This window comes from Dinoponera quadriceps, unplaced genomic scaffold (genome assembly GCF_001313825.1).
Source record: "Dinoponera quadriceps isolate SergipeBrazil2010 unplaced genomic scaffold, ASM131382v1 scaffold1114, whole genome shotgun sequence".
In the NCBI taxonomy this organism is placed as follows: Eukaryota; Metazoa; Arthropoda; class Insecta; order Hymenoptera; family Formicidae; genus Dinoponera; species Dinoponera quadriceps.
Window position 1 is genome coordinate 124,692 of NW_014555649.1, and position 25,686 is coordinate 150,377.

Below are 25,686 nucleotides of genomic sequence, written 5' to 3' on the forward strand. Positions count from 1 at the left end.
TTTCCTACTTAGAATCGTATTTTTTAAACATTACGCCTCTAATCCGAATCTTTATAGATTTTGCGTAATTTTTGGGGGAAATCGAAATAGATTCTAATTAGATCGCAGAAAATTTTAGTATATATAAAAAAAAACTATTTATAATAACTATTTTATTAAATATGATTGCCTTGTCGTAAGTACCAAATTGATACGGTCGAGCAAGTATATCATAAATTTCTGCGTTTTTCCAGTTATCGTCTTGAGTACATAGACACTAATAATATGTCATTTCATTAGTATCGGCTAATTCTTGATAGACTACACTAAAAAAAAAAGACTTATTCGTGAAACTTATTTAAAAAATGTATTTGTAAAATATAAAGTTTATTTCACATAAATAAATGTTTCTTTAAATACGGCGAAATAAAAGTTTATTCATAGCAAATAAATTAAATAATACAAGAAAACTTAAATATATTTCACAAAAACATATATTCCATCATCACAGTCAAATTTTTTGCCAACCAATAAATATCGAAGAAAATGTTAAGAAATATTTATTTCGTAAAATTTCAAATTTCTTTTTCTCAGTGTAGACATGCTATCCTTGCAATAGAGAAGAATGTTACATGATCTTCTTTTTATATTTAATGTTTAACTGTAATATTGATTGTCCACATATTTTAGAATTAATACGACAGAACGTTCTGCCAAAATCCTTGAGACATTGCCCGATTTTTTTTATATAGAACATCATCGAAATTAATACGGTATGAATTCTGATATGAACAGATTGTGTTCAACTGCTAATTTATTCTGCGCATCTGTTGATTTCTCTTTCATAGAAATTAATAGAATTGGACGATTTTCGACTTTGATTAGCTTTGATTAGATTTTCGACTTAGATTATTTGAAATTTCATAGAAATTTAATTACGCTTAAATCCTTTATTATGAGTGCGATTTCATGAATTTTACTTTTTTATATTTATTATATTTAGAATTTTCTTCCCTTTTGCCTGTCTACAACATTTTTGCTTTATTTTATATATATTAAAGAATGTTTCCTATAAAATAAAAATTATTATTATGTACAAAAAAGACAAATAAGAGCCAACAGCAGCTGTTAACGCGCGTGATAAATCGCGTTGCTTACAGAACCTCGACAATACTTATATGTTTCATTACGCTGGCTGGAGATAATTACGTTACAATGTTCGATCAATAAAACATCATCGAATTTGAAACAAACGCCCCGATATCGGGATATACGTAACTACGAGACGTGTGACAAATGAATAAATAAAATAGCCATTAATAACTTCGGCGAATGCGACGGAGCAAGCGCGGAAAACTCAATCGTATCCCCCGAATTACGACACCATGAAGGAGAGAGAAAAACAGGAATGAATCGCGAAAATACTCGTCATTCACGATTCAAGGCGAAAAGGGCTGCCCGCCTCCCAGCGAAAGGGTTTCCCTTTCTTCTCCTCACAAGCTTCCTTCCTCTCGCTAGCTCGAGAGTTCGAGTTTGTGAAAGGTTGGTTTCTGTAATTGCGAGAGTATTATGCTCTAACGAAGAATAAAAGCCTTTCGATTTTTCCTCCCCTCATCCACCCCCTCGATCGATGCCGCCGCCGCCGACGCGAACGTCGACCCTGACATTCACAGCGGCGCACATGAAAACGTGCGGGTGCGCGCTGCTACTAATTGCAGCGGCCGGATAAGCTCGCATAATTAATCGCGAGTGAGGAACAAAAGCGCACTCGCGCTAATCTCGTCTGTATCGCGCCATCGATCCGCGTACCTACGCAGAGACATAGCTCGCCCCGGAGTTTCGTCCATGGTGAAAATGATGGGTCCCGTTCATAAACATATAGAATAGAATAGATCAATAGATAGAGCATTACCTTTGAAGAGCTGAGGCCAAAATCAAAGGACAGAGATATGTTAACAGTGGTACTTTCTCTGTTACACAGTAAGGGAAGCCGGAGCTAGTCGGCACATTTTTAACATTTTATTTTTTTGTTCTTTTCTACACAGCACTCTGTGCCTAGCTTTAATATAATTCGAAAATAAATCCTTCAGCAACAGAAAAAACATATATCGAAAGGTTTAAGAGTAAATTTGCAGAAGAAATCGGTTTTATCTTGGAGGATGTCAAGCGTGTCAAGGCTGCACCAAGAAAAATATAGTTTGATTAAATTAAATGCTGACGTTATGATTTACTGTAAACATATGAAGTTGATTTAACTTTATTTTCACTGTACTATATACCTCAGGCTATATTAAAACGATGATGCGGCGTATTTATTTCATTAATATTGCTATTGTGTAGTAACAAAATTCACTCAACTTAGTGCTGCTGATACAGTATTTTTTTCTGTATATATTAAATAAGTGGAAAAATGCATATGAATTCTTGATTTAAATCTTCTTGAATTTGCGATTTTACTTTCACTGCTAAAAATGCAATTCAACGCCATCATCTCATCACCGTTGCACATGATAAAATGAAACTTGCATCATATACATCAAAGATGGTTTTGCATGTTCTACTTGCTTGGCTCTATAATTTGCATAAATGTAATATGTATATGTAACATGTATTGCAATACGTATTTCTATAATTTCTATAATTTGTTAAAAAATAATCGAAATATAAGCCGTGTGTCAACTTACTTCTATAACTAACTAGCCCCGGTCTCTCCTATTGTAGGAGGGAGCGATGTAGAAGAAACAGAAAAGAATGAGAATGAACATAGTGGAGGAAAGAGAGGAATAATGTGTATTTGTTTATGTGAGAAGATACATAAATAATACACCACTGTGTGCGCTCGTAATTATTAGTCCACTGTACTATCATGTGTCGCTCCTCCTCTTTCTTCCTTCCCACCAACTACGCAATTATACAAGGAAAACACTGGCTCTATTGCCCTCTCTTGCTGTGTCCCAGCTTCAGCCCTCCAACGGGAGTGCTCAATCTACTCTACATGTTTATGCCTTCCCGTTACTTTCATCCTGCCGAGCGCGGAGACGGAGGGATGTGCCGAACTTCTCTGTGATCACGAGCAAGCCCGCCGATCCTCGGTCGAAGTCAAGCCTCGGGCAAGCGAGCACTCGCGCTTCAACTTCGAAGCGAGACGCTTCATTCAACCGGACGCGTCGCGGAGAATTTTCGGAGCCGGCCGAGTTGACGCCGGACGGATGTGTCCACGGCGGTGTCGTTAAAAGCTGGACGAAAACCAGGAGGAAGAGGTGGGGGGAGAAAGAGCGCGCGACGAGCGCAGCGAGAGCGGAATAGTTCCCAAATCGTCGTTCCCTCTTAAAATTAATCCACGAGGGTTGCAAATAGCCGGCTTGACGTGCGGCCAATTGCCTCGCGCGAATCCCGCGGATGCCACTGTCGTGTGCGCACGCACTTACGTTCGTTCTAACGAGCGGACGACAGCACGCCGCCGAGGGATGAAGAAGGGGGTCAAAGAAGAAAGAAGGAGGCGGAAGAAGAGGAAAAGACAGTGAGACGGCGGAGCAAGGCGAGGACGGGAGGAGGGGGAGGAAAGCGAAGAAGAAAAGCCGAAGAGACTTTGGCCGTCGCGTCGACGACGTGAACGGGGAAGAAGGCTGATCACAGTCGGGTCGCGGTTCGCGCCTCGTGGCACGACAGGAACCTTTTCCAATTGACGTCATAGACACGCTCTTTTGCCCTTTTTTTCACCCCTCCTCTCGCCCGCCCACCTCTCCCCCCTCTCTCTCACACGCGCCCGGTGCTCAGCGTCGTCGGGTTAAGAATACAACGCGGCGGGACTATGTGTTGCAACGTACCGCACTGGGAATAGACGGTGGCCGACTACCGCGGCTGAATCGACTTTGTCGGCTGCTGTTGCCGCCTGAGTTATAGATACCGGTCGCCGCGCGCGCGACGAAATAAACCCTGACTAGAGAGACGTACAACCCGGAGCAACCGGCTCGCGTAAACAACGGTAGATCCGCGTGTTCGCGGCCGAGCTGCGTTCACCGGCTCTCCCTCTCTCTCTCTTTCGCTGGTGTAGTCTGATTAATTCCACGTGAACGATATGCACGAAATATCGCGATTTCTTTTCTATCTTTCTCTTCGCCTCCGAGACACGAAAAGCTTCTTTTCGGCATAATTTTCGGCGTAGAAAGGAGACGAGAAAAGCTGCTTCCGGGAGATATCGCTGGCGCATTCGAGCTACGTTTGAGAATAAAGCGCGTCGCGACGGTGTTCTTCTTGGCAGAATTATTCCAAGAAAGGGAGGGGACTCTGCAAGTGTTCTTTTTAGTCGGTGTACGCGCGCGTTACTTCACCGTATAGCCTCCTGGGAGATTTACGCGTCGTATTCGGTGCACTTTATCGATGCTCGCTCTTCCCTCTTTCTCTCTTTTCCCTCAGTCTCCCACACCCTAGCGTTATCTGGAGGAAGAGAGCCCTAGAATAGAAGAATGAAGGGAGCGGATGCAATAACCGAGCCGTGTATCTGGCGTCAAAAATAGCCGGCGTCCTAAGGTACGGCCGTGCACGCTCCATTACACGTTCATACATGGCAAGATGCACATATGTGAACCGGGTGTCGCCGAACTATGTATGTACACCGACACGGCGCCCATTTATTTCCGTGTTCAAGACGGCCGCCTCCTTAGTCTTTCGCGGTGAGTAACGAAGAAACTTTTCTCCTCGTTTGTACGTTCGCACGAGCCGGGCCCGCTCGGGTGAGATTTTATTCTGCATTTGTTGAGATTCAACGGCGAGCGTGCTCGGAATAAATAAAGCGGAAGAACGCTCTCCGCGATGCTTCCGAAGGCGCGACGGTTGCAACCTTAGAGCTTGAGGAAATTAATCCGTTGATAACGGAGAAGATAAAAATACATCGCTCCCGTGATTTTATCGTAAGTTTAAGAGAAGTTTTCGTCCGGACGAAAAGACTGGAAAAACTCAAGTTTTCATTTCAATAAATGATTCATTCGGATGTGAGATTTCTTCTATTCTACTTCTTACCCCGGCTCCCATTATTAGCTTTTCCTCGAGATCAATCCTGATTTCCAACATTGTGAAACTCCGCTAATACATCCGTCGAATTGGAATTAGAAAAAAATAGATAAGTTTATCGTCACTTTAGAGTATAGCCTTCTAAGAACGTCAATAGAAGTTTTTAGTAATACAAATTTCGTGTAATATGATTGGAATGTTGCAAAATGAATTTGCTCGGACGTATCGTAGAGATTACAATGCAAAACTGGAAATAATAAGGAAAGAAAAAATAAAGAAAAAAATAAAATGAAAGGTAAGCAGTAGGGTTAGAAATTCGAAGTTTCGAATTTCTGAATCTTCGACATATTATATTTAAATAATGAAATTTTTGAACGTGAAAATTCGAACATTCAAATATTTGAATATTAGAATGTTTGAATATTCAAAACTTCAAGAACTGGAAAATGTTTTTTTTTTGTAAATACAGTAAATAGTATTTATTATTTTTTTAAAATATAATTTTTTTCTTCATTGTGTTATGTTATTACATATCATAGTAAAATTTGTATTTATTTTAAAATAAAATTAATGAGATTTGTTGTTCATCATTCATTATTATTATTTGTGCTTTTTTCATTTATTTTGTTTTAAACAAATATAAATCTCAGAATTAAACTAAAAATATTTATCTAACACGTATATTTAAAAGACATCTCAAAGCGCCCTTTAAACATTTTATTATCTAAAAAACATCTTTATGACGTCTTAGGACATCTTCATGTTATCTGAGTTAAATTGGCACTATCTAATTTTAATTAAATTCTAATTCTAATTAAACAGCATTTCGCTGCATTCTCCAAAATTAATTCTATTAACATTTTCAATATTTCGAATTTTTTAATAGAGCTCGAAGCTTCGAATAATTCGACTTCAGATCTTCGAACTTCATCATCAAATATCGAATTATACCGAAGTTTCAAAGCTTCGAATATGTCGAATAGTATTACCCCTAGGTAAGCAACTTTAGCGTACCACTCGTATTTCGTTCCGTTGTCGCGAATATGAATATAATCGCGCTCGAAGGTACTCAAAGAACCAATTGTTCGGAGTTTACGAGATAAGCAGTTCCAGAAGGAAATCGTGTTCTGGGAAAATTTTCAGAAGGTGCTTGTGCAATACTGTGACGGCTGAGGTGAATGTTGAGGAATGCGACAACATAGAAAGAGAGAGACACAGAGAGATAGAAAACGACTAATCGCCTGGTTAAGACACCCGACACCGAATCCAATTTGTCAAGATCCCCGTGAATTCTCGGAAGTAAAAATAACAGGACGCGTGTCTTTTTTCCCGCCGCTCTCGGAGCATCATTCGTAATGACCCATATACACCACGGCGATGATCGGGAAGGCGCGCGCGGGTTTATTGACAGATCGCCGCACAGAAATGGACGCCACTTCGGTTTAATGCAGCGCGTGCAACGGCAACGCGTGGTCGGATTTACGCCGAAACCAAAAATAAGATCCGTCTGCTCGAGTTCGCTCTCGAGTTGCCGTTGACGTATCGTCGACGATATCGATTTTATACTTCGACCAAATATACACCGTGGCTCTTACGCTATACCGCCCGCATTCGCGACGGTTGCGGTCGAGCGGGTCGGTGCGGATTCTCATTCTTATCGGCGAGCGACGACCGGCCTTTTTCCGGACGTCGAATTTTCCGCTCGCTCGCACGACGCTACTTCGGAGAGTGTCGTCCTCCGAGAAGGGGAACTCCAAGGGGCTGCTTCTCGTTCGCCCGTTTTTTCTCTCGCTTTTCTCTTTCTGCTCGGCCGGGTCGTCGAGCTCTACGGGGTGGTTTTTACCGTCCATGCCGTCGTTTACGTGGCTTGCTATTTTCCTCCGTTGCGTCGTCTACCTGACCCAACGTACGCAATTCTTCCACAAAGCAGACCTGCTCCGCACCTCGACGGAGATCAGGTCAGGTCGAGTTGAACACAAGTTCCTGAGACTTGCGTCGCCGGCACAATGCACGGATCCGCCTGCGGAGTCGCGCACCGGCGACGCTCCGCCGAATCGAAACGACCGACCGCGTCGATTCGCACAAAGGGGACTGTTAAAGCGCGATCTTTAACGGCGACTCATTGTGCCACGCCTGAACAGAAACGAGAGAGATCAGCTGCGCGCGAGACCCCGTGGGAGAGTCCGCTGTCCGAGGAGCATGAGGAAACCTCGTTGCTGTACCCGTCGAGTCCGACGAAGACGCCGCACGAATTAATCACTCCGTCGGATGTATTATTAACACGATCGTGGAATCCGGATCTTTCTCTCGGATTTTCTATGCACAGGAGAACCCGATAGCAAGAGAGGGGGAGGGAAAAAGGGGAGGGGGGAGAAAGAGAGAGAAAACAGCGTTTATTATATCCTAGGACAAGTTCTCTAAGGATGAAGATATATAATAAAGTAAAAAAAGAAATTACATTACTTTCAATTAACACGTTGAGTGCCACGTCAGTCACCGGTGACTGACAGTACAAAGTACGATATAAAACTAAAAAAATGACATAGTTTAATAAATAATTTCAGGATCGTGTAATTAATATACTTAAATATTTCTTATCAAAAAATTTTAATTTTTTGGCCTGAACAAGATTTCCTCCGAAATGTGCGTGGCACTCAACGTGTTAAATTAAAAATTACATTAAGCGAAATGATAATTCCAAATAAGAAAAAACCAGGCCGCGAAAAGAATAAGCTGTGAATAAATTTAAACTATATTTATATAAAAAGAAAGAGAAAAGAAAAGATTAAGCTATAAATAGAAATAAATTTAAATTAACGTGCAAGATAGAAGAATTTATAATTGTAATAGTTACCAGTAAGAGAATTTATAATTGTAATAGTTACCAGTAAGAGTCACTGGAGAAGGCAGGATAGTAAGTGAAGGTAAAGTTTGTTGTCAAAAGAGTTAGAAGAATCGGAAGTATGAGTAGTGAGAGGAAGAGAGTTCCAAGAGGCAGAAAGAGAGAGAGCGATGTGATAAATCTCTTTCTCGATGTAACGAAATTATCTCGAGGCGCGCGACTCGCCCCGCGACGCAACCGGAATTGAATTTCCAGAGTCATTAGACGCCACGACAAGTGCGTCTCGTGACGCACGAGGACGTCTCTTTTTTCTCTCTCTCCCTCTCTCCTTCCTCCTCTCGCTCGTGGCTGTAGTCCCTCTTCCTCTCTTTAGATCTCCAAAATGGCCACACGCAGCCGGCATAGCGTCTTCTGGTATAAATACATATGAGAACTGGGTCGCTGCCCTGAACCCCAGCCATCATACCGTCTACGATTCTTCTTCCTCGTTATTGCCCTTCCCCCGGAAGTGTCGTCTATGAATCCCGAGAGCGCGCATCCCTCGCGATTTTTCAACGAACGCCGCGCGACCGTTCCGACGCTGCCGATGAACTTCACGGGCGTCTCTTCCGGATGCAGATCCGACGAGCCAACTTCAAACATCTCTTCTCACAATATAAAGGAGAAAGAGAGACACACACAAAGAGAGAGAGAGAGAGAGAGAGAGAGAGTCTGCATGTATTTATTAGCATTTTAAGATGTCTTATAAAGCGCGTAATCATAAATAATAATAAATATGATAATTTAAAAATATATATATTATGTAAATATAGAATAACATGCATACTTCTAAATTTTGTTACGAAAAAGAAATTTAAAATAACTATGCCTAATGCCGTTACAGAAATTACTATTTCGGATATTGTTTTTGGAAGTTTGTTCCGAATATAGCGACTGTACATCTGAAAGATCGTTTATTGATATCCGACAGATTGGAACTATCGCGTGATCATAAGATGTCCCGGTGTCACCCGGTGCAACTTCACTTCTGAACTCAAAAGCCCGAAACGATGAGATACATTTTCGTCGAGACAAAATGGCATATCCAACGGAATATCTTCTCCAGAGAGATAGAAAACCCAGCAATATTTGTATTTGGTTGTATGTTTTCAATAACAAGAAGAATACATTGTTTAATCGCATCAACTGGCCCGATCTCGCGTACGCCTCGAATTTGTTCTCACCTCTCTCTCTCTCTCGAGTGGCGGATTCAACGGCCGATTCGTCGTACCGGAGACGTTGCCCCTGCGATATCGAGGAGTTCAGGCACCAGACAACGCCTCGTATGTCGGTAAGTGAAGGAGAAAAAGAAGCTGCGCGTTCGTATGCGTGCGTGCGTGCATGCATACGTGCGTATGTGCGTCCGAGGCAACCGCTCGCGTGACGTCGATTAGATAATTGGGAAGAAGAGAGGAGAGGCATTGGTGGCCCGCGTCAGGTCTGTCGTGGATTTGTGCGGATGTGCAATCGCGGTTTTACCGCCTTCGAAAGGCCCGCCTGTGTCTGCCATATGACAATACCATCTGTGGCCCACGGCCGAGGTACACGCCGGCGGATCCTGCGATAGAGGGTGCTACGAAGTACGGGGTGCGGGACCATCTTGCAAGCCTTGAAACCCAACCTTTACGAAACGAAATCGAAAGATGCGCCCGGGAAGAATGCAGCTGGCAAAACACCGCGTGCCGTCGAAACGCGCACAAGCAGCCGCGCGATATCGCCGCTTTCGGTAAGTTTAAACGTCGCGTAATCCAGTTATCGCGCTCTACTCAGCATTACACTTCTCTCTCCTGTGTAACTTCTGGCCTGCGCCTTGGGAAAGAGGTGGGGCCATTGTCCGAAATCTATATATAAGACGGCAGACCTATACAAGGGAAACTCAGTTCCGAAGAAGAGGTCAATGTTGAAAGAAAGAGAGAGAGAGAGCACCTTCTTGGAGTCTTTACTATCAAATTATCAAGTCTGAGCATCGGCTTTTCTCCTGCCAAGGTACGATGCGTCTAACAATTCAGACATACGGAAAGAAGAATCAGCTTCCACGACTGAAAATTAACTCTCACAGTATAAAATTAGCTATTCGTGTGATACAAATGAAATTTAGTTACCAGTTTTATCGGCTTAATTATCAGACCTAGTTTATAGCTGTAGGAGCTAATTTCTATAGCTATATTTGTACATAGGAAGAAAAGAATTTGCTCCGACAGTTAGGAATAATTAAAAATTTCGAAGGTATTTTATATAATGAAAAGATAATTATAAGGATTAAGAAACATACGTCAAACTTTGTATATTTACTCGATGAAGATCTATATAAGATTGATGTAAAACTCCTTTTTAAAGGTGAAGGGTGAGAAATAAATATGTTCTATCTATTACTAAGATACGATGTATAGATAATCTATTATTTTCAAAGCAAATATTACATACATAATTGCAATTCTGGATAGGTCCAATTTGTGTATCTTTGGCAGAATATTCTGACAGTCTTATTGCATTCTTTTCCGCAAAGAAAACAGTGACCTCGTGTTCTTGAGCGCGAGTAGTTTCAATTTCAATTCAGTTTCAATAGTTTCAATTTCCTGCTGTGAACGAGCAGTCTTTAACTGACAAATATACGAAAGCGCAAGATGGGTGCTTATTGCATAGAAAAAATAATCTGAAATCAATAATAAATATTCTCTTATATAAGCAAGAATATTATGATATTCTTAGATGATTTTTAATTTTTAATTGAGTGCAAGTAATACTTGCAATACAAATTCAATCAAGATTAAAAATCTCCTAAGATTACAATATTCTTGCTTATGCATGAGAATATCTGTTCTTCATTTAAGGCTCCTGACTATTCGCTACGACCGTCTATGCTTAATGACGTCAGAAGCGAGAAAACACGTGCCAAGAATTCCTGTGTTATATGTTCAAATAAAAATCACTTACGAAATGACATTTGTGAACGATTCAGTACACCTGTAAAGTGAGAAACACTTACTTTTTCTTAGAACAATCAATAAATGGTTCCAAAATCAACATTAATAAAATTAGAACAAAAAAATTAAAAGGGAAGGTTTCTTGTCGAGTTAATTTTACGGCTATTTATCGGTTGTTCGAGTAAAAGAAGAGTCATTTTACAAGTGGGCTGAATCGATCACAAATGTCATTTTATGGGTATATCTTTTTATTTGAATGTATAACGCAAGAATTTTTAACATAAATTTTCTCGCTTGTGACGTCACTAAACAAAGATAGTTGCAGCGAGCAGTCAAGAGCCTTAAGACTATTTTTTTCTATATAGGTCTAATGACTAAATTTTAGTTGTATCATATGGATAGCTACACTAAAAAAAACTGCTACGTCAAAGGCAATACTTGCTAAGGAATATTGAAGTAGTTTATTTGAATTAAATAAATATTACTTGAATGTAGCACTATCTTCCTTCCAGTGTGCTACATTCAAATAATATTTACTTAAGCTAAGTAAAATAAACTACTGTAACATTCCTTAGCGAATATTTACTTGAACGTAACAATTTTTGTTCAGTGCAGCTTCAGTTGTGGGAGCTTATTATTTTTAACGTGCAAGACACAATTCATCCCGATATCTTAATTCGAAGTACCTTCGTATTTCACATGTGAAAACTTATGATCGGAGGATGTATAAAATTAATATATGTATAAAATTAGTATTTCGCAGCCGATCAGGTGATTTCTAATCATATTTTAGAAACATTTTCATCAATAAAAGAGAGTTCATAATACAGATCCTTGTCTCTTATTAACCCTTATCGGACGCTAACTTTTTATGCGTGATTCTCACTAGGTTGTAGCTGGTTTCGGTAAATATGCGAAAAATTTTCAGTATTATAAGAATAACATTTTTGTTAGAAATTATTTATTTTTTGAAGGAGTATTACAAATATATGAGTTTCAAATAATTATTTATAAGTTTTTAATGTATGATATTTTTTTAAACAATCTCCAACATGAAGGAATGGTTTTCTGTTGCACGTTTTACAATATACTATTGTTTTTCTTCTTCCAGGCAACTTACGAGTAGAACATACTAAACAGTCATTATGTTTTCCTTTAGCATCAAGTTGGAGGATATGTAGTTTTCCATCTAATCTCTCCTCATTGTCTGTTGTTGATGGCGTTCCATATCGCGCAAATTTATAAAATTTTCTTTATTCATTTTTGGGCTCAATATATTCAAAAATTGAGTACAAAAAGCAGTGATATATCACTGGAGATGTCAATTGCTCCGTTGCTTATGCTCAACTGACAAGGCAATCGTACCCGCATTTGACAGAGAGCGAGTTTCGACAGATTCCGACTTGTCACCTCCTACGTGACGTACGACCGCAGCGACGAAGTATTGTTGTCACGTGAGAGGTGACTTACGACCGGTAAGGGTTAATAATATAAATTTCTAAGGAAGCTCAGAGCTCGCGCTTAACCTCTTTACCGAGAGAGCTAGCGTTCGTCTTGAGGCAGATGTCGCCTGCAGACGGTGCCAACGGAAGAGACGTCGGTAAAAGTGAAACGACGTGTTTGAGCATCCTCGGCGTTTAAAAATCGCGTGTTATCGCGCACATTGCGTGCCCACCGAATGGCGATAAATGAAAAAAAACCCAAAGGGAAAACGTCTCTTCACTCGAGACGACTAAATCCAGCCGTGATTCATTGGCAACTGCAAATGACATATGCTCAAATAGCGATAAAATCGCTCATTCGAACAGCGCGGCAGGAAGCAACGAGGAAACACGAGCTTCCGCTCTCGATAAGCCGGATTAAAAAAAAAAAAGAAAACAATCGAGTTATCAAGGAGGCAATAACGATCCTCGCGGGTGACCCGCGCCGACTCTCTGTCGGACCCGTCCAGCTCTCCTGCGGGCAAAATTCAAGGAGAGGCTTGTCTCTTCCTCGCAGGCTTACAAATTCGAAGGAAAGGACAGGGCGAAGATGGACACTCATGACCGCCCTGTGACGGAACATAACCTCTCGAGGCGGGGAGGCCGGACGGTTCCTGGTCGCTGCGCGACGGTAGTCACGATCATCGGCGGTCGATCGCCGCCGCGGCGTTGACACATGTCAAGCGTACGTACGTGTGTGCGTACGTGCACGCGTGCATGAGTAGGTGGGCGCGCGCGCACGAAAAAAGCGGTCGCGCCGGCCGCGAGAGAGCGGCGGCACGCGATCGGTACAGCGCGCTGCGTAGAATTCGAGGGACTCACCGCTGTGGCCGGTGTTGCTCGACGACTGGCCCATCGTCGTCGTGGTCGGCCCGGCGGCACGACTGCAGGCAGCGGTGTTGTCGGGTCCAACGACGGCGGCGGTGCTCGGCGGCGGTGGATAGGCTCACGTGAAAAAACGGGCGCATGGGCGCGCACAGGCACGACGCATTTCGCTTTCGCTCGTTGATTACCGCTGTCAGTTCGTCACATCGTGCATCCGCTGGCATCCGCAGTGTCGCTACGCGGCGGAGGCGGACGAGCGCGCTGCCTCGCTGACGAGACCGACAGCGCGACGCGGCTGGCGCGAGAGAGGTGATTGGCCCGCGGCGCCCGAGCGCATGCGTCCGCATTTACGCGCCGTTTGAACGCGCGCGCGAGAGCGGCGCTCTCGAGCTGCGGAGTGCCGCAGCGGCGAAATTGATTCCTCTCTTCGATGATGCAGGTGCGCCCCGCCGGACGTGCCTTTTTCTTATCTCTCGCCCGCTGAGCGAGATAACGCGGCGGGGTAAGTCCGGATCCGCGGATGGGAAGCTTCCGGCTTATTATCTTGAGCGATAAAACATGGAGCGGCTTCTAACAAGCGGTTTCTGCGCTGCCAAGAGCTGTAGTAACGCTTATATCTTAGGAATTTCGACGTCCGCTTTTTGCGAAAAATTACATTAAAATGTCGTACTTGGGGCGCTAAAATGTTTACGTCCGGTTTCACCAACGCGAGTTAAGCAAATCGGTCAATTACAAATTTGGCCCTTCCGTCGGAACTGTCCAATCGCATCGTTGTTAGATAGATGTTAAATTCGTCAGTTCCAATGGACTAACTGAATTTAATCGACCGATTTGATTAACTCACGTTGACGGGCCTTATTACATCTATTATTGTGGATCCGGACTAAGGTTTCGTGGGAGCTTGAAAATTTATTTGTATCGCTTTTCGATCGATAATCGAATTTCATCCTGTATTATTGGTTTATATATCGATCGTTTCATATATGTGTATCTAAACAGTAAGTTTTTGTTAAATTAACTTAATTTCAGCGATGTATATAAAAGACAATGTACTAAACTGATACGACATTCGTAAAAAGGCGTATCGTGTTAATTTAATATAGCATCTTTTATGCGCATCATCGAAATACAGATAATTCATACATAATGCTAAATTGCTATTATAAAATTTAACTGTAAAATTAATTTTACATTTAACTATAAGTTGTATGTATCTTAAACGATCGATTCAAATAAGATTATGTATAACGGAAATTTTTTGTATAATAGATAAGTAAAGATCATATTTAAAAAGTTGATCTTCTTTGTACATTATTCAAATTACTTAAAACTTATTTCTTCTTCCTACATGGCAAAAATAACTAAAATACACCATAGGGATATCCTAGAGATATTACGATATCTTTAGGATATTTTTGCTGTATGGATCCCATATGTATTTTTCATTAATATAATCAACGTCATTTTAATCAGGAGCACTTATTCCCTGATTCAGATGAAAAATTTGAATATTTTAGATTTTTTTGACTTGTCATTGACTTGTACTACTAGTCCGAAAATCATTTTTCAATAGTTCCACTTGTCATTGACTTATACTACTTGCTCGGGAATAATTTTTCGATATTCTAACTTGTCTCATTAACTTCTATTACTTGTTCAAAAATTATAATTATCAATTACATCCAATTTAACAATTAGTCCCACTATTCACGAATATTAATTATTTCACATTTACTTACCGCAAATATTGTATCTATAATCAAATGAATATAACTAATTGTTTATTGAAATAAAAATTAAAAATTAAATCTATAGATAGAATATTGAGATAATATATATGTCAATCGGATAATCGAAAAGTGGATAATGGACTATCTAACGCCACCTAGCGGTGTTATAAGAGGATTCTTTATGTCCGATGGGTTCGAAGCTTGGCTAAGCGATTTTTTCTAATTCAGATAAAATACATGATATTAATATCGCCTTTATGTCTTCAGCGCAACATTTACTTCGTTCCTTATTTAAAATTTTTTATTTAACATAAAGAACGTTTACGAGCTGTTTTACTTAACATTTTTATAGGATATTTATGTATTAATCTTACTGTTACCTCGAAGAAGGGAATAGATGAAAACTATTCGTACCCGTTTGTACGCGCATGAAAAAAAAACTGGTTGCATCAACCACAAAGGGAACAACCAGATACGTTCTGGAAGTTGAAGGAAACAGAATTTCTGGTTCTCATGGCTCAAATATGGCTTTTATAACCAGAAATTCTGTTTCCTTCGACCAAAATGCATCTGCTTGTTCTCTCTTTGTGCTTAATACCAGATTTTTTTACCGTGCACCTATATCCTTGAACGTACGAGGACATATCCCAATACCTCGACTGGTTACATCACGTTCCCTATCAGGCCGCGCAGCGGCTGAATAATGAAAGATTAAACGCGAAGAAAAGAATGAAAAAATACCATTATTTCCTCACATGCGTGACGACCCTCGAGCTTTTGCCTGCTCATAAATCCCACCTATACCCACTAATCGCGTGTCGCACGTGCGTGCGTTCCGCGACACCAGCTGGACTATCACGCGAGTAACGCGTCCAGGGCTCGCGTATGAAGATCGAGTCGAGGCCGGCCTCGAGTCCGGTCGCAGACTACGAAGGATGAGAACTTATTGATTCGCCGGAAGAACGACGACGACGGTTCGGTCGGGAGTCATCGATCACCAAGTAAATCTCGGCGAGAGCGAGATCTCGGTCTACATGACGATACGACGACGACGACGTCGGTGCGATCGCCTTGGTAACCGGCTGTCAAAACACTACGTCGTCGGCGCGCAGAGACGACTGTAATACGACGTCGACGAGCGTGGCTATCGGCAGGGTCGTCGCAAGTCTCCGCCGCGTCCTATGGATCATCCTGACACCGTAACGACGACGACGACGACGATCGCCGTGCAGCGCCGGAGAAACCGGCCGAGTCGGGTCGGCTGGCGTTGAAGTTGTTGAAGTGAACTGAGACATGATCGCCGGCGTGGAACCCGCGTGGTATCGGCCGGAATGTGAAAGCTGACGTTGGACGTGCGACGACGAGAGTGCCGATCTGCACGCCATCGGGAAAGAAGTGCCTCTCGTGTTGCCGAGCCTTGAAGCATGAGCCCGGGGAGTCCTCGGATCCTGTGCCTCGCACTGTCCGTCCTCACTTGCCTCCAAAGAGGTCGGTAAACGATCGACCCGGAAAATCGCGATGATGTCAGGATAACGTCAAAATGACGAGGAAGCGACTACAAAAATTCACTTTTCGATCGCGATCCCATCATTATCTCATCGTCATTTTGACGTCATCGTGACTATTTGCTCTGCTTGGAGAATTAATTACGACGCGCTTCTTCTACTTCTTCTTCTTTCCGCATTCCAAATTCGGTTTCATTTCCCACCGAGATCAGATCTCGGACAGGGCACGAGGGTCGAGAACTGTCGGCGAGCTATCAGCGAATCTCGCGCGCGAGCAAGATCGATAAGTGAATTGCACACCTCCGGTTTCGAGGACGAACCGCTTTGCGGGCTCGACCGTAATGTATAGCTCGATTCGCACGATTTCGCGTAAAAATAGTTCTCGTTCGCGCCGCTCGTAGTAGCGACTTCGTGGCCGATCGTTGAGATGTTCTCTCGCGTTGACGCAAATGTCCCTCGCGCGTTTATAATCTACTCTTCCTCGCTTGTCGCGTTTGTAGAATAAAATATTCCAACAAACATCGTACTGCATCGTCATAAAAGTAGCCATCCGCCACAACGAATGCGACCGATCTGATCCGCAGGGCGGGCCATCGACTGCTTCAAGTGCGTCTCGATCGATGGCGACAACAAGCCCTGCGATGACCCATTTCATAACAATGGGAGCCTCGCCTTCTTGGAATCGCCCTGCTTGGGCGGTCGAAAAGGGCGGGACGGTCTCTTTCCGGCGACGGCCTGCATCAAAATCGCCGGTGTATACGGTAAACTCGCGAACTACTCTGGCGTAACGCGAATTCTGATTTCTCGCGAAGTGTCTTTCCTATAGTTTTTAAATTTCAGCAACGATCGACCCAGACAGAACAGAAAATCACGATGATGTCGAGGATGACGTCAAAATGACGAGAAAATGACTGTAAAAACTTACTTTTCGATCGCGATCCGATCATTATCTCGTCATTTTGACACCATCGTGATTATCCGCTCTGCTTGGGGAACTCACTACGGCGCGAAGAAAGAAAATCGTTTTTCTCTTTCAATTTTTCCGCGGATTACTTCGGTCTCTGTTCCGAAAGTATAAAAATTGGTTCGAAAAATGCACGCATGTTCGGTTAAGATCTGTTACGTTTATTTTCTTCCGTAGAGAAGAAGGTAAAGAACCAAAAAATCCACGGAAAATGAAGAAAAAATGAGTTTTTCCGAAACTTTAAAATTATAGTCTTCCTGAGTCGAAATTTTAATTCTACTTTAAGTTTAATTTAGTTCTATATCAAGTCTTAAAAAGCTTTTTATTATGCTGCTTTGATGCTACAAATGGGAAAGCTGTGGCCATTTTTCTCCACTTGAAGACTTAATGTAGAATTTAGAAGACTAATGTAGAACTAAAATTTAGACTCTCAACTCCTAATTGTAGCATTAAATGTTCCTTTAATTAATGCTACAAAGAGAATTTAGTCCTCCAAAGTCTAAATTTTAGTTCTACATTAAATCTTCAAATGGAGAAAACGATAATAATTTATCCTTAATTAAAACCTAATAATTTATCCCTATTAAGACCTTTTATGACTTAATGTAGCACTAAATAGACTTGATATAGAACTAACATTTCGACTTGGGAAGATTGATCACTAATTTTTGGGAAACCTCGAGTCGAAATTTTAGTCTTACTTTAAGTCCAATTTAGTTCTACATTAAATATCCAAAGATCTTCTACTGTGTTCCTTTGGTGCTACAAGTGCAAATGGAAAGTTATTTCCGTTTTCTCCATTTGAAGACTTAATGTAGAATTTAAAATTTCTCCCCAAGTGGTCTAAATTCTTTTTATAGCATCAACGAAGTACTAAAGCTTCTTCGATGCTACAAATGGGAAGCTCTTTCCATTTTCTCCATTTGAAGACCTAATATGGAACTGAGTAGACTTAAAAGTAAGACTGAAATTTCGAGTTGCGTCGGAAAACGAATCGCCTTAAATTCATAACTCCGAAAAATACGTCGCGACTCTGTGAAAAGCCACGTGGCATCGTAATCCCTTTTCTTTGAAAATATGAATTTATCACGGTTGTTTTTCCACAACTTTTCAACGCGATCTACATTTTTCAAGGACTTCGATTCACACTGTGACTTAATCGATTTTTTTCCGAATTATGCCAGACGAATCCGGCGAGTCTCTCATGGTGAGGGGTTGCGCGCTAGACAGCGGCACTCTGACTACCGACTCCGAGATCATCAGGATGTCCCACTGCGGCGGATTCTATTTCGACGACAAGTAAGACAGCGTGATGAGATAAAAAAGAAATTGTAAAAGTGCGCCAACTTAGGGCCGATTCAACTTCTAGGAAAAAATTGGTTTTAATTCACTTAAATCACTGATAGATATTCTTACATATAAGCTAGAATATTATAATCTTCTTAGAAGATTTTTAGTCATGATTCGATTGAATTTGTATTGATGCAAATATTGCGCTTCAAGACTAAAAATCTTCTAAGAATATTATAATATTCTTACTTATATATGAAAATATCTATCGTTGATTATTTCTTTTCTATGTAGTAAGATTTACCCGACAGGTATCTATTAGGTAAACATCAGTAGCTGTTGTTGATTGGTCTGTTCACTAGATGTCTACTTTACCTGTCTGGTAAATCTTAGCAAGAAATCGGAACAATCGGTCCTCAAACAGATGAATCGATCGTACCTGTATACGTCTTACGTTTCGCAGGTACGTGCGCGGATGCGTACAGTCTTGCAGCGACGCGGATGCGTGCAACGCGTCGTCAGGGGAATTGGCAACGCTGATCGCTTTGATACTGCCGATCTTCGCAGGACTACTCTAGTAACGCGTGCTTTTCGACACGATGATGAATGTGTGTGTATGTACATACGCAAGTCGCGGGCGCCGCTGTTTTATCGTACGTACGAGGAACGGAAAAGCGGACGGCGACTCCGAATCACCGGAGGGTCACCGATGTGATCCTCGTGATAACGGACTTGAGCAATGAATATATCACGCTATATGCGCGTGACAATTAACGAGGATACTATTAAATTAGATCCTATGATGCACAAAACAGGCCACATCTTGTCATGCAACTCGCATGTCTAAGACCGATATTCATAGTCGAATCTTGTACTTAAGATCGTCTGAAGTTCATTTTCAGATGCTGTACGGCTCATTTCATTAGCTAGAAAATATCTGAAGACGGTATCGTAAATATAAGATCTGATTATGAATACCGGCTTAAGAACCGTATTAACAGTCGTTACTTGAAACTCGTCTAAAGCGAGATACTTGATCAAATTTAAGATTGGAGTTAGATGTAAGTTTTTCAATGGGATCTCGCAATTGAAAGTATCACATAATACATCGTATGATTCGATTGAAAAATTCTAATCTAATTCTCAAAGCCTGTACAATGAAAGAAAAAATATCTAAAGAATAAAAAATATTTATTCGATAGGTAATAATAGCATATTTATTTATATTAATATACATATTTTTACACTAAGAAAAAATGTTTTCAAATTCAAAATAGAAAATATGGATTTCCTTAAATCTATAGCTTTTCACGTGAAAGCGATGATTTATTCTACTTAAATAAAAGAAATTAGAAAGATTTGAGTAAATATATTTTTATGTAGTAAAACCGAATATATATTTTTGATTTTTTAGATATTTTTTCTTTCAGTGTATTAAAAGTCGTCATTTGAAACTTGATTCAGATGAGAAATGCAAATTTGAATTTAGAGTTTGATGTGAGCTCCTCAGTCGAATTGCTCTTACAAATGTAACGCGTGTATTATACAGTATTAAAAAAAAAACATTCAGTGTGATAGATAATATACACTATACTGAGTAAAAAAAAACTTTAATAAACATAGATCGAAAGCTCAACCGTTTCTGAAATATAAACATTTTTGTATGTTAACACCATGAATGATTTATTGGCTTCACGTGCGACGTGAGAATAAGGTAATCTGTCTAAATCTTTATCTCGATATTTACAGAAAGTGTTCCACATGTCCTCTTTCCATTTTCATACATGTTTAGCATTTTCTTCTTACGGAGTCGCGAATTCTTTCGAAAATTCCGAAAAGTTCCCGTCGAATTATTTGGCAAGCACGCTGAACTCGGTCACGTAATTCTTCTAAGTCATTTACCGGCGATGAATATACTATGCTTTTCAAATATCCTTATAAAAAAAAAGTTCACGGGATTTAAATCAGGAAATCGAGAGGACTATGCAACTGTTCTACGTCGTCCAATTCACCTTTGACCGAAGTACCGTGTTTAAGTGCTCTCTCACATTACGCACAAAATGAGCTGAAGCCCCATCATGTATGTACCACATCAATAATCTTTCAGGCAAAGGCATACGTTCTAAGAACTAATGTATTCACCAAGAAATTAAGATAAGCAGAGATTGCTAGTGAAATCTATTGTTATGAAGTATATATGTATGAAAATCGAATGAGGAGATTTATAAACACTGAGATAAACATCGCATGCGACATGTAGAAACTAGCAAGTAAATCATAATGTTAACATACAAAAATGTTTACATCTCAGAAACAGTTGAGCTTTTGATCTATATTTACAAATGTTCTTTACTCAGAGTTTGGTGTGTACTATCTACCATAAATATTGAGAAGTTTTTTTTAACACCCTGTATAATTTGGATAAAAATTCAAATCTAACTCTATATACAAATCTGAGTGTTTCACATAAAAAAAGTTTTAAGTGACAATTACCAATACGGATCTAAATTCAAATCTGCGTGATCTCACGTGAGGCACGTTTCAAGTAATGATTATTAATACGGACTTAACTGATGTCTCAGAGACCTTTTCTGTACGTGTCTTTGGTCCGTATTGATAGTTGTCAGTTGAAACTCGTTTCATATGAGATACTGAGATTTTCAATCAAAGTTAAATGTGAGTTTTTCAATTGAATCGTACGATATATTTGATATTATATCAATAAACGCTATTCAACTGAGAAATTCACATTTAATTCTGAATTCCAATCCGAATATTTCATTTGAAGCAATTCTGATAAGAGTATTTCACTGAAAATTTGCTGAAATATATTTGAAAATCTCTCTCAATTGATTCCAATTCATTATCATTTCGTCAATAATTCAGTAAAAAATTACTTTCATCAATATTTCAGCAATTATTCAATAAAAAGCAATTTTCACTTATACCGTGATGAAAATATTTTACTGAAAATATAATGAAAATTTGCTGAAATATATTTGAAAATTTCTCTCAACCGACTCCATTTCATTAAAATTTCATCAATATTTTAGTAAAAAAATTAATTTCGATACTTCAGCCATTTTTTTAAGTAACGTAATTTTGAAATGGTAATGAAATGAGGTCAGTTGAGAGATTTTCATCAATTTCTAATATTTTCAAATACTCAGTTCTCGGTACTTTTAACAAAATATTTCCATCAACCGTTTCAAATAACGATTATTAATACGGATCTTAAATCCGTATTTAACAGTCGTTACTTGAAACTTAATGAGATACATCTGAATTTAGAATTAGATGTGAATTTTCCAATTGAATTCATTATAGATTTAATCAATCAATCAGATCAGTTACAATTATAATCATGTATGTATATCCCCAGGAAGCACAAAACCTAAAACTGGGACATAAGACATCTCTAAAACATCTTAAAGACATCTTATAGACATCTACTTAAAGACGACTTTAAGACGTCTTAAAGATGCCTTAAAGACGTCTTATGTCTCGGTATTAGGTTTTGTGTTGTTTGGATCATGTGATTCAACTGAAAAACTCAGGTCTAACCCTGAATTACAATCTTAGTATTTCACATGAGACGAGCTTCAAGTGACACCTACTCTAATACAGACCTCATTATCTCTCTCGAAGACGTCTCTCAGACACTTAAAGACGTCTCAATGCTCTCTGGGACAGTGAATACTGCCAGACTACGATTAAGATTCTTTAGCCGTGAACGTAACGAACAGTTAAATAGTCCACACGCGACTTGCTGCTCTGGCTACTCACTAGTAATGTGTATATGCGATACTTCGATTGTATAATTACCGCTTGATATCAATAAAGCATATCTCGAAGTTGTTAAACGAACATTCCTCTCTACTCTCCCTCTCTGTTTTCTCGTTATCTCGAGTGCACGGGGGCAATTTCAGGGGCGAAGCCACGTTGCTCTTTTCTTTGTTTAAACGCGACCGATCGATCCGCCTCTTCGACTTTTGAACAAGCGGCGATTTCGGGCCTGGCTGATCGTTCGACGACGGCGGTGTAAATTTCGACCGGCCATGAAAGGTCAGGTGTCCAACTCTTCCGACCGATTCGCCAGCTTCTTCTGGAAAGTCGTCTGCTGGCTTTGGGAGACCTTCGATCTCGTCCTGATGATCGTACTCGACTATTGGGCGAGGATGGTCGAATTGATACTCGTGCTGATGAACTTGACGTTTCAGGTGACGTTTCGCTCGCGCACAAAACAGTGACAGTTTGAAATTTCACGAATGTAAACATTGTAAAGTAAAATATACGGAGAATCTCGAAGGACAGTTCGAATCGAAAATTCGAAATCTACGCGATTCGACTTTCGAATCGACACTAAGAACGCAGCGAGGAGAAATATCGGTGAAACTCGCGAAATGAAGTTGCAGGGAGGAAATGCGAGCGAATAGTGCGAGGAGTGACCTGCGTTTCCAGGTGATCTGTTTCTTCAGGGACCTGTGCATCGACTCGCTGCAGACGTTTGCCAATGTTTTCCGAGGTATTGTCAATATCGCTAACAGTATCAGCCACGAAGACGTCGAGGACTTTGCTTCTGCCTGTATCGTCATATTCTTGTACACCGGGGTCGCGAAAATGTTCGTGAATTTTCTGAGAAAGGTATACGAGACTCGTGTCCCGCTAATCATGATAATCATTTCTGTCATCAATGAGCAGCAACGCGCGCTAATTAATGGATAGCCTCGAGAGCAATCGTGAGTCTTATGACCACCGAAAACTTCTCATCGTGTTAAGGCTCTCCTCACAACAGTCGTCTTGTTTAATGTAGCGAGGAAATCCATGCCGAGAATTCTTGCAATATACGATCGAAGTGAAAAGATATACCTGCAAAATGACATTTGCGATCGATTCAACTTCTAAAATACTTTGAACACTTTCCTTCTACTCTAACAATCAATAAACAACTGTAAAATTAACATTACATGCAATCTTTCTCTTCTAACTCATCTTTTCTTGTGCTTGTTACGTTAATTTCACACTAATTATTGATTGTTCGAGCAAAAGAAAAGTGTTCCAAGTATGTTACAAATATGATTTGTAAAGCAGAGTCTACAATGAGAATTTAAGGCGTAAGATTTAAGAACTTGACCAATTATAATTGACTTTTCTTTTATAATTCGGCCGTGATTGGTCAATTTCTTAAGTTTTACGCCTTAAATTCTCATTGTAGACCCTGCTTTTAATACTACTAAATTGATCACAAATGTCAATTTGTGTGGGTATATCTTCTTATTTAAACATATACTGCAAGGGTTTTAGGTACAAATTTTCTTGCTTCTGGCTTTCTGAGGAAAAATTTTCCATGTATGTGAAAAATTCAGATTATATAATTATATATAATTATATATAATCATATATAAAGTATCATACATATAAAATAGGTCTACGTGTGAAAACATATAATTATATATGAAAAATAGTGATACAATTATATGATTATATACAATAAGAAACATTTAGTACTTGTATTAAAATCGTTGTTATAATTTTTGTGAAATTTAACATACCTGTGTGTTAATTTAATATATTATGTTTATGTTACATCTATATTTTATGTTGAGTCGATATTTAAAATATGTCAGTATTAAAGTAACACGTTTTATATTTCAGTATCGATTAACATATTATGGGTATTAATTTTGTGTTAATTTTTTACATAACATTTGTATTACAATATATTCACCTTGTGTTAAATTAGCACAAATTTGTGTTAGCCGTTTGAAACATGTGAAAAGTGTTAAATTTAATACAAATTATTTACTGTGTATTTAAATACATACGATCTTTGCACATATGATGATACATGTGTATATATCATATTATATATAATAATATATATAATTTGGTGTGTGTGTGTGTGTGTGTGTGTGTGTGTGTGTGTGTGTGTGTGTNGTGTGTGTGTGTGTGTGTGTGTGTGTATAATCAAGTATAATTATATATTTCTATATGTATGGAAATATTCTATATATAGTCATACATGAAGAAATCCTCCTCCCTCAAAATCATAAAACAAGATAGCTGCGGCGAGTAGCTGACACAAGAACCAAGAAAATATATAGAAACAATTAACGAGCATTTATTCGAACATCCGAAACAGTCAATATTTCATCTTGCTCGACTGATCACTCGAATCCAAACGAGACACTTGCGCTTTAAAAAAAAAAAAACAATATTTCTCTTTGCCGAGTTAAGCTCGCAGCAACTGTCAAAGTACTTACATGCGTCGAGTGTGCCATTTCGCTCGGACAGTGCCATTGTCAGCCCTGGTCATCAAGCGCAAATGTACACTGCTTTCTAGAATCGTCGGACGCGGCGAAGCGCAGAAAAGTTAGACCGTTCACGTCTCGCGGAGAATACCGCTACCACGTGACGTGGAGGAGACCACGGTGCAAAAACCAGGTAAACCACAAAAACTCGCTACACACTATCTTCGTACCACCCTCCCTGTCGATTAATCGCGACCTTGAGATCCATACGGGGCATTATCTGGTTTTTGATCCGGAGAGTTCGACCGACGCGCGGTCGCAAATCCGAGCCTCGGACTCGCTTCTTGAATCTCGTCGTGTCAGTCGCGGTTCGTCGATTCTACATAAAAAGACTCACCCATTTGAAGGAACACTCCGTCGTACGAGATACACGAAACTCCGGCGGACGTCTTGATTACCATATCCCGATAACACGAAAAGGAAGAAACGCGCGAGTCCAGCTCGCAATTTCGCGGGGTCGAACGCGTCGTCCGAGTCTCCCGCGAATTCAACGCTTTCGCGTGTCCGGCGATCACGTTGAACGCCGCCGGACTTAATGCAATGTCACGTCACGATATTTCAGAATACCTATGTGAAACTGTTCAACGCACCGTCTGAACAACGGGCCACGTGGCGGAGCGATGATAACAACAATCCAACGAAAGGTCACGCACGGAACGTGTGTCCCGCCGGTAGGAGGCCGAGCAGAAGGATCAGCCGGAGGAACAACAGGCGATTCCGGCCGATATTGGAAAAGAGCAAGTGACATTTGTCAAAATCTTTCTCTCTTCTCCGTGGAACGTGTGC

At 40.3% G+C, this 25,686-nt stretch overlaps 3 protein-coding genes across 3 annotated transcripts in view; 2 read left to right on the forward strand and 1 right to left on the reverse strand.

Annotated features, from left to right (window-relative positions):
• The window catches only part of LOC106745104 (protein neuralized), a 105,268-nt gene extending 91,879 nt beyond the window's left edge, over positions 1–13,389 (reverse strand). The window contains exon 1 of the mRNA XM_014620383.1: positions 13,098–13,389. Coding sequence (XP_014475869.1) covers positions 13,098–13,131 — 34 coding nt within the window. The 5' untranslated portion in view covers positions 13,132–13,389. The remainder of the gene's footprint in view (positions 1–13,097) is intronic.
• Positions 13,390–16,254: 2,865 nt separating this feature from the next.
• On the forward strand, positions 16,255–19,219 carry LOC106745103. The gene is made up of 4 exons (XM_014620379.1): positions 16,255–16,318; positions 16,920–17,096; positions 18,484–18,598; positions 19,053–19,219. The coding sequence occupies exons 1-4, from the start codon at positions 16,255–16,257 to the stop codon at positions 19,165–19,167; spliced, it is 471 nt and encodes a 156-aa protein (XP_014475865.1). The 3' UTR covers positions 19,168–19,219.
• Positions 19,220–22,647: 3,428 nt separating this feature from the next.
• Positions 22,648–25,645, forward strand: LOC106745098. The gene is made up of 3 exons (XM_014620375.1): positions 22,648–22,809; positions 23,051–23,233; positions 25,463–25,645. Exons 1-3 carry the CDS (start codon positions 22,648–22,650, stop codon positions 25,643–25,645), a joined length of 528 nt encoding a protein of 175 aa, XP_014475861.1.
• Positions 25,646–25,686: the final 41 nt, after the last annotated feature.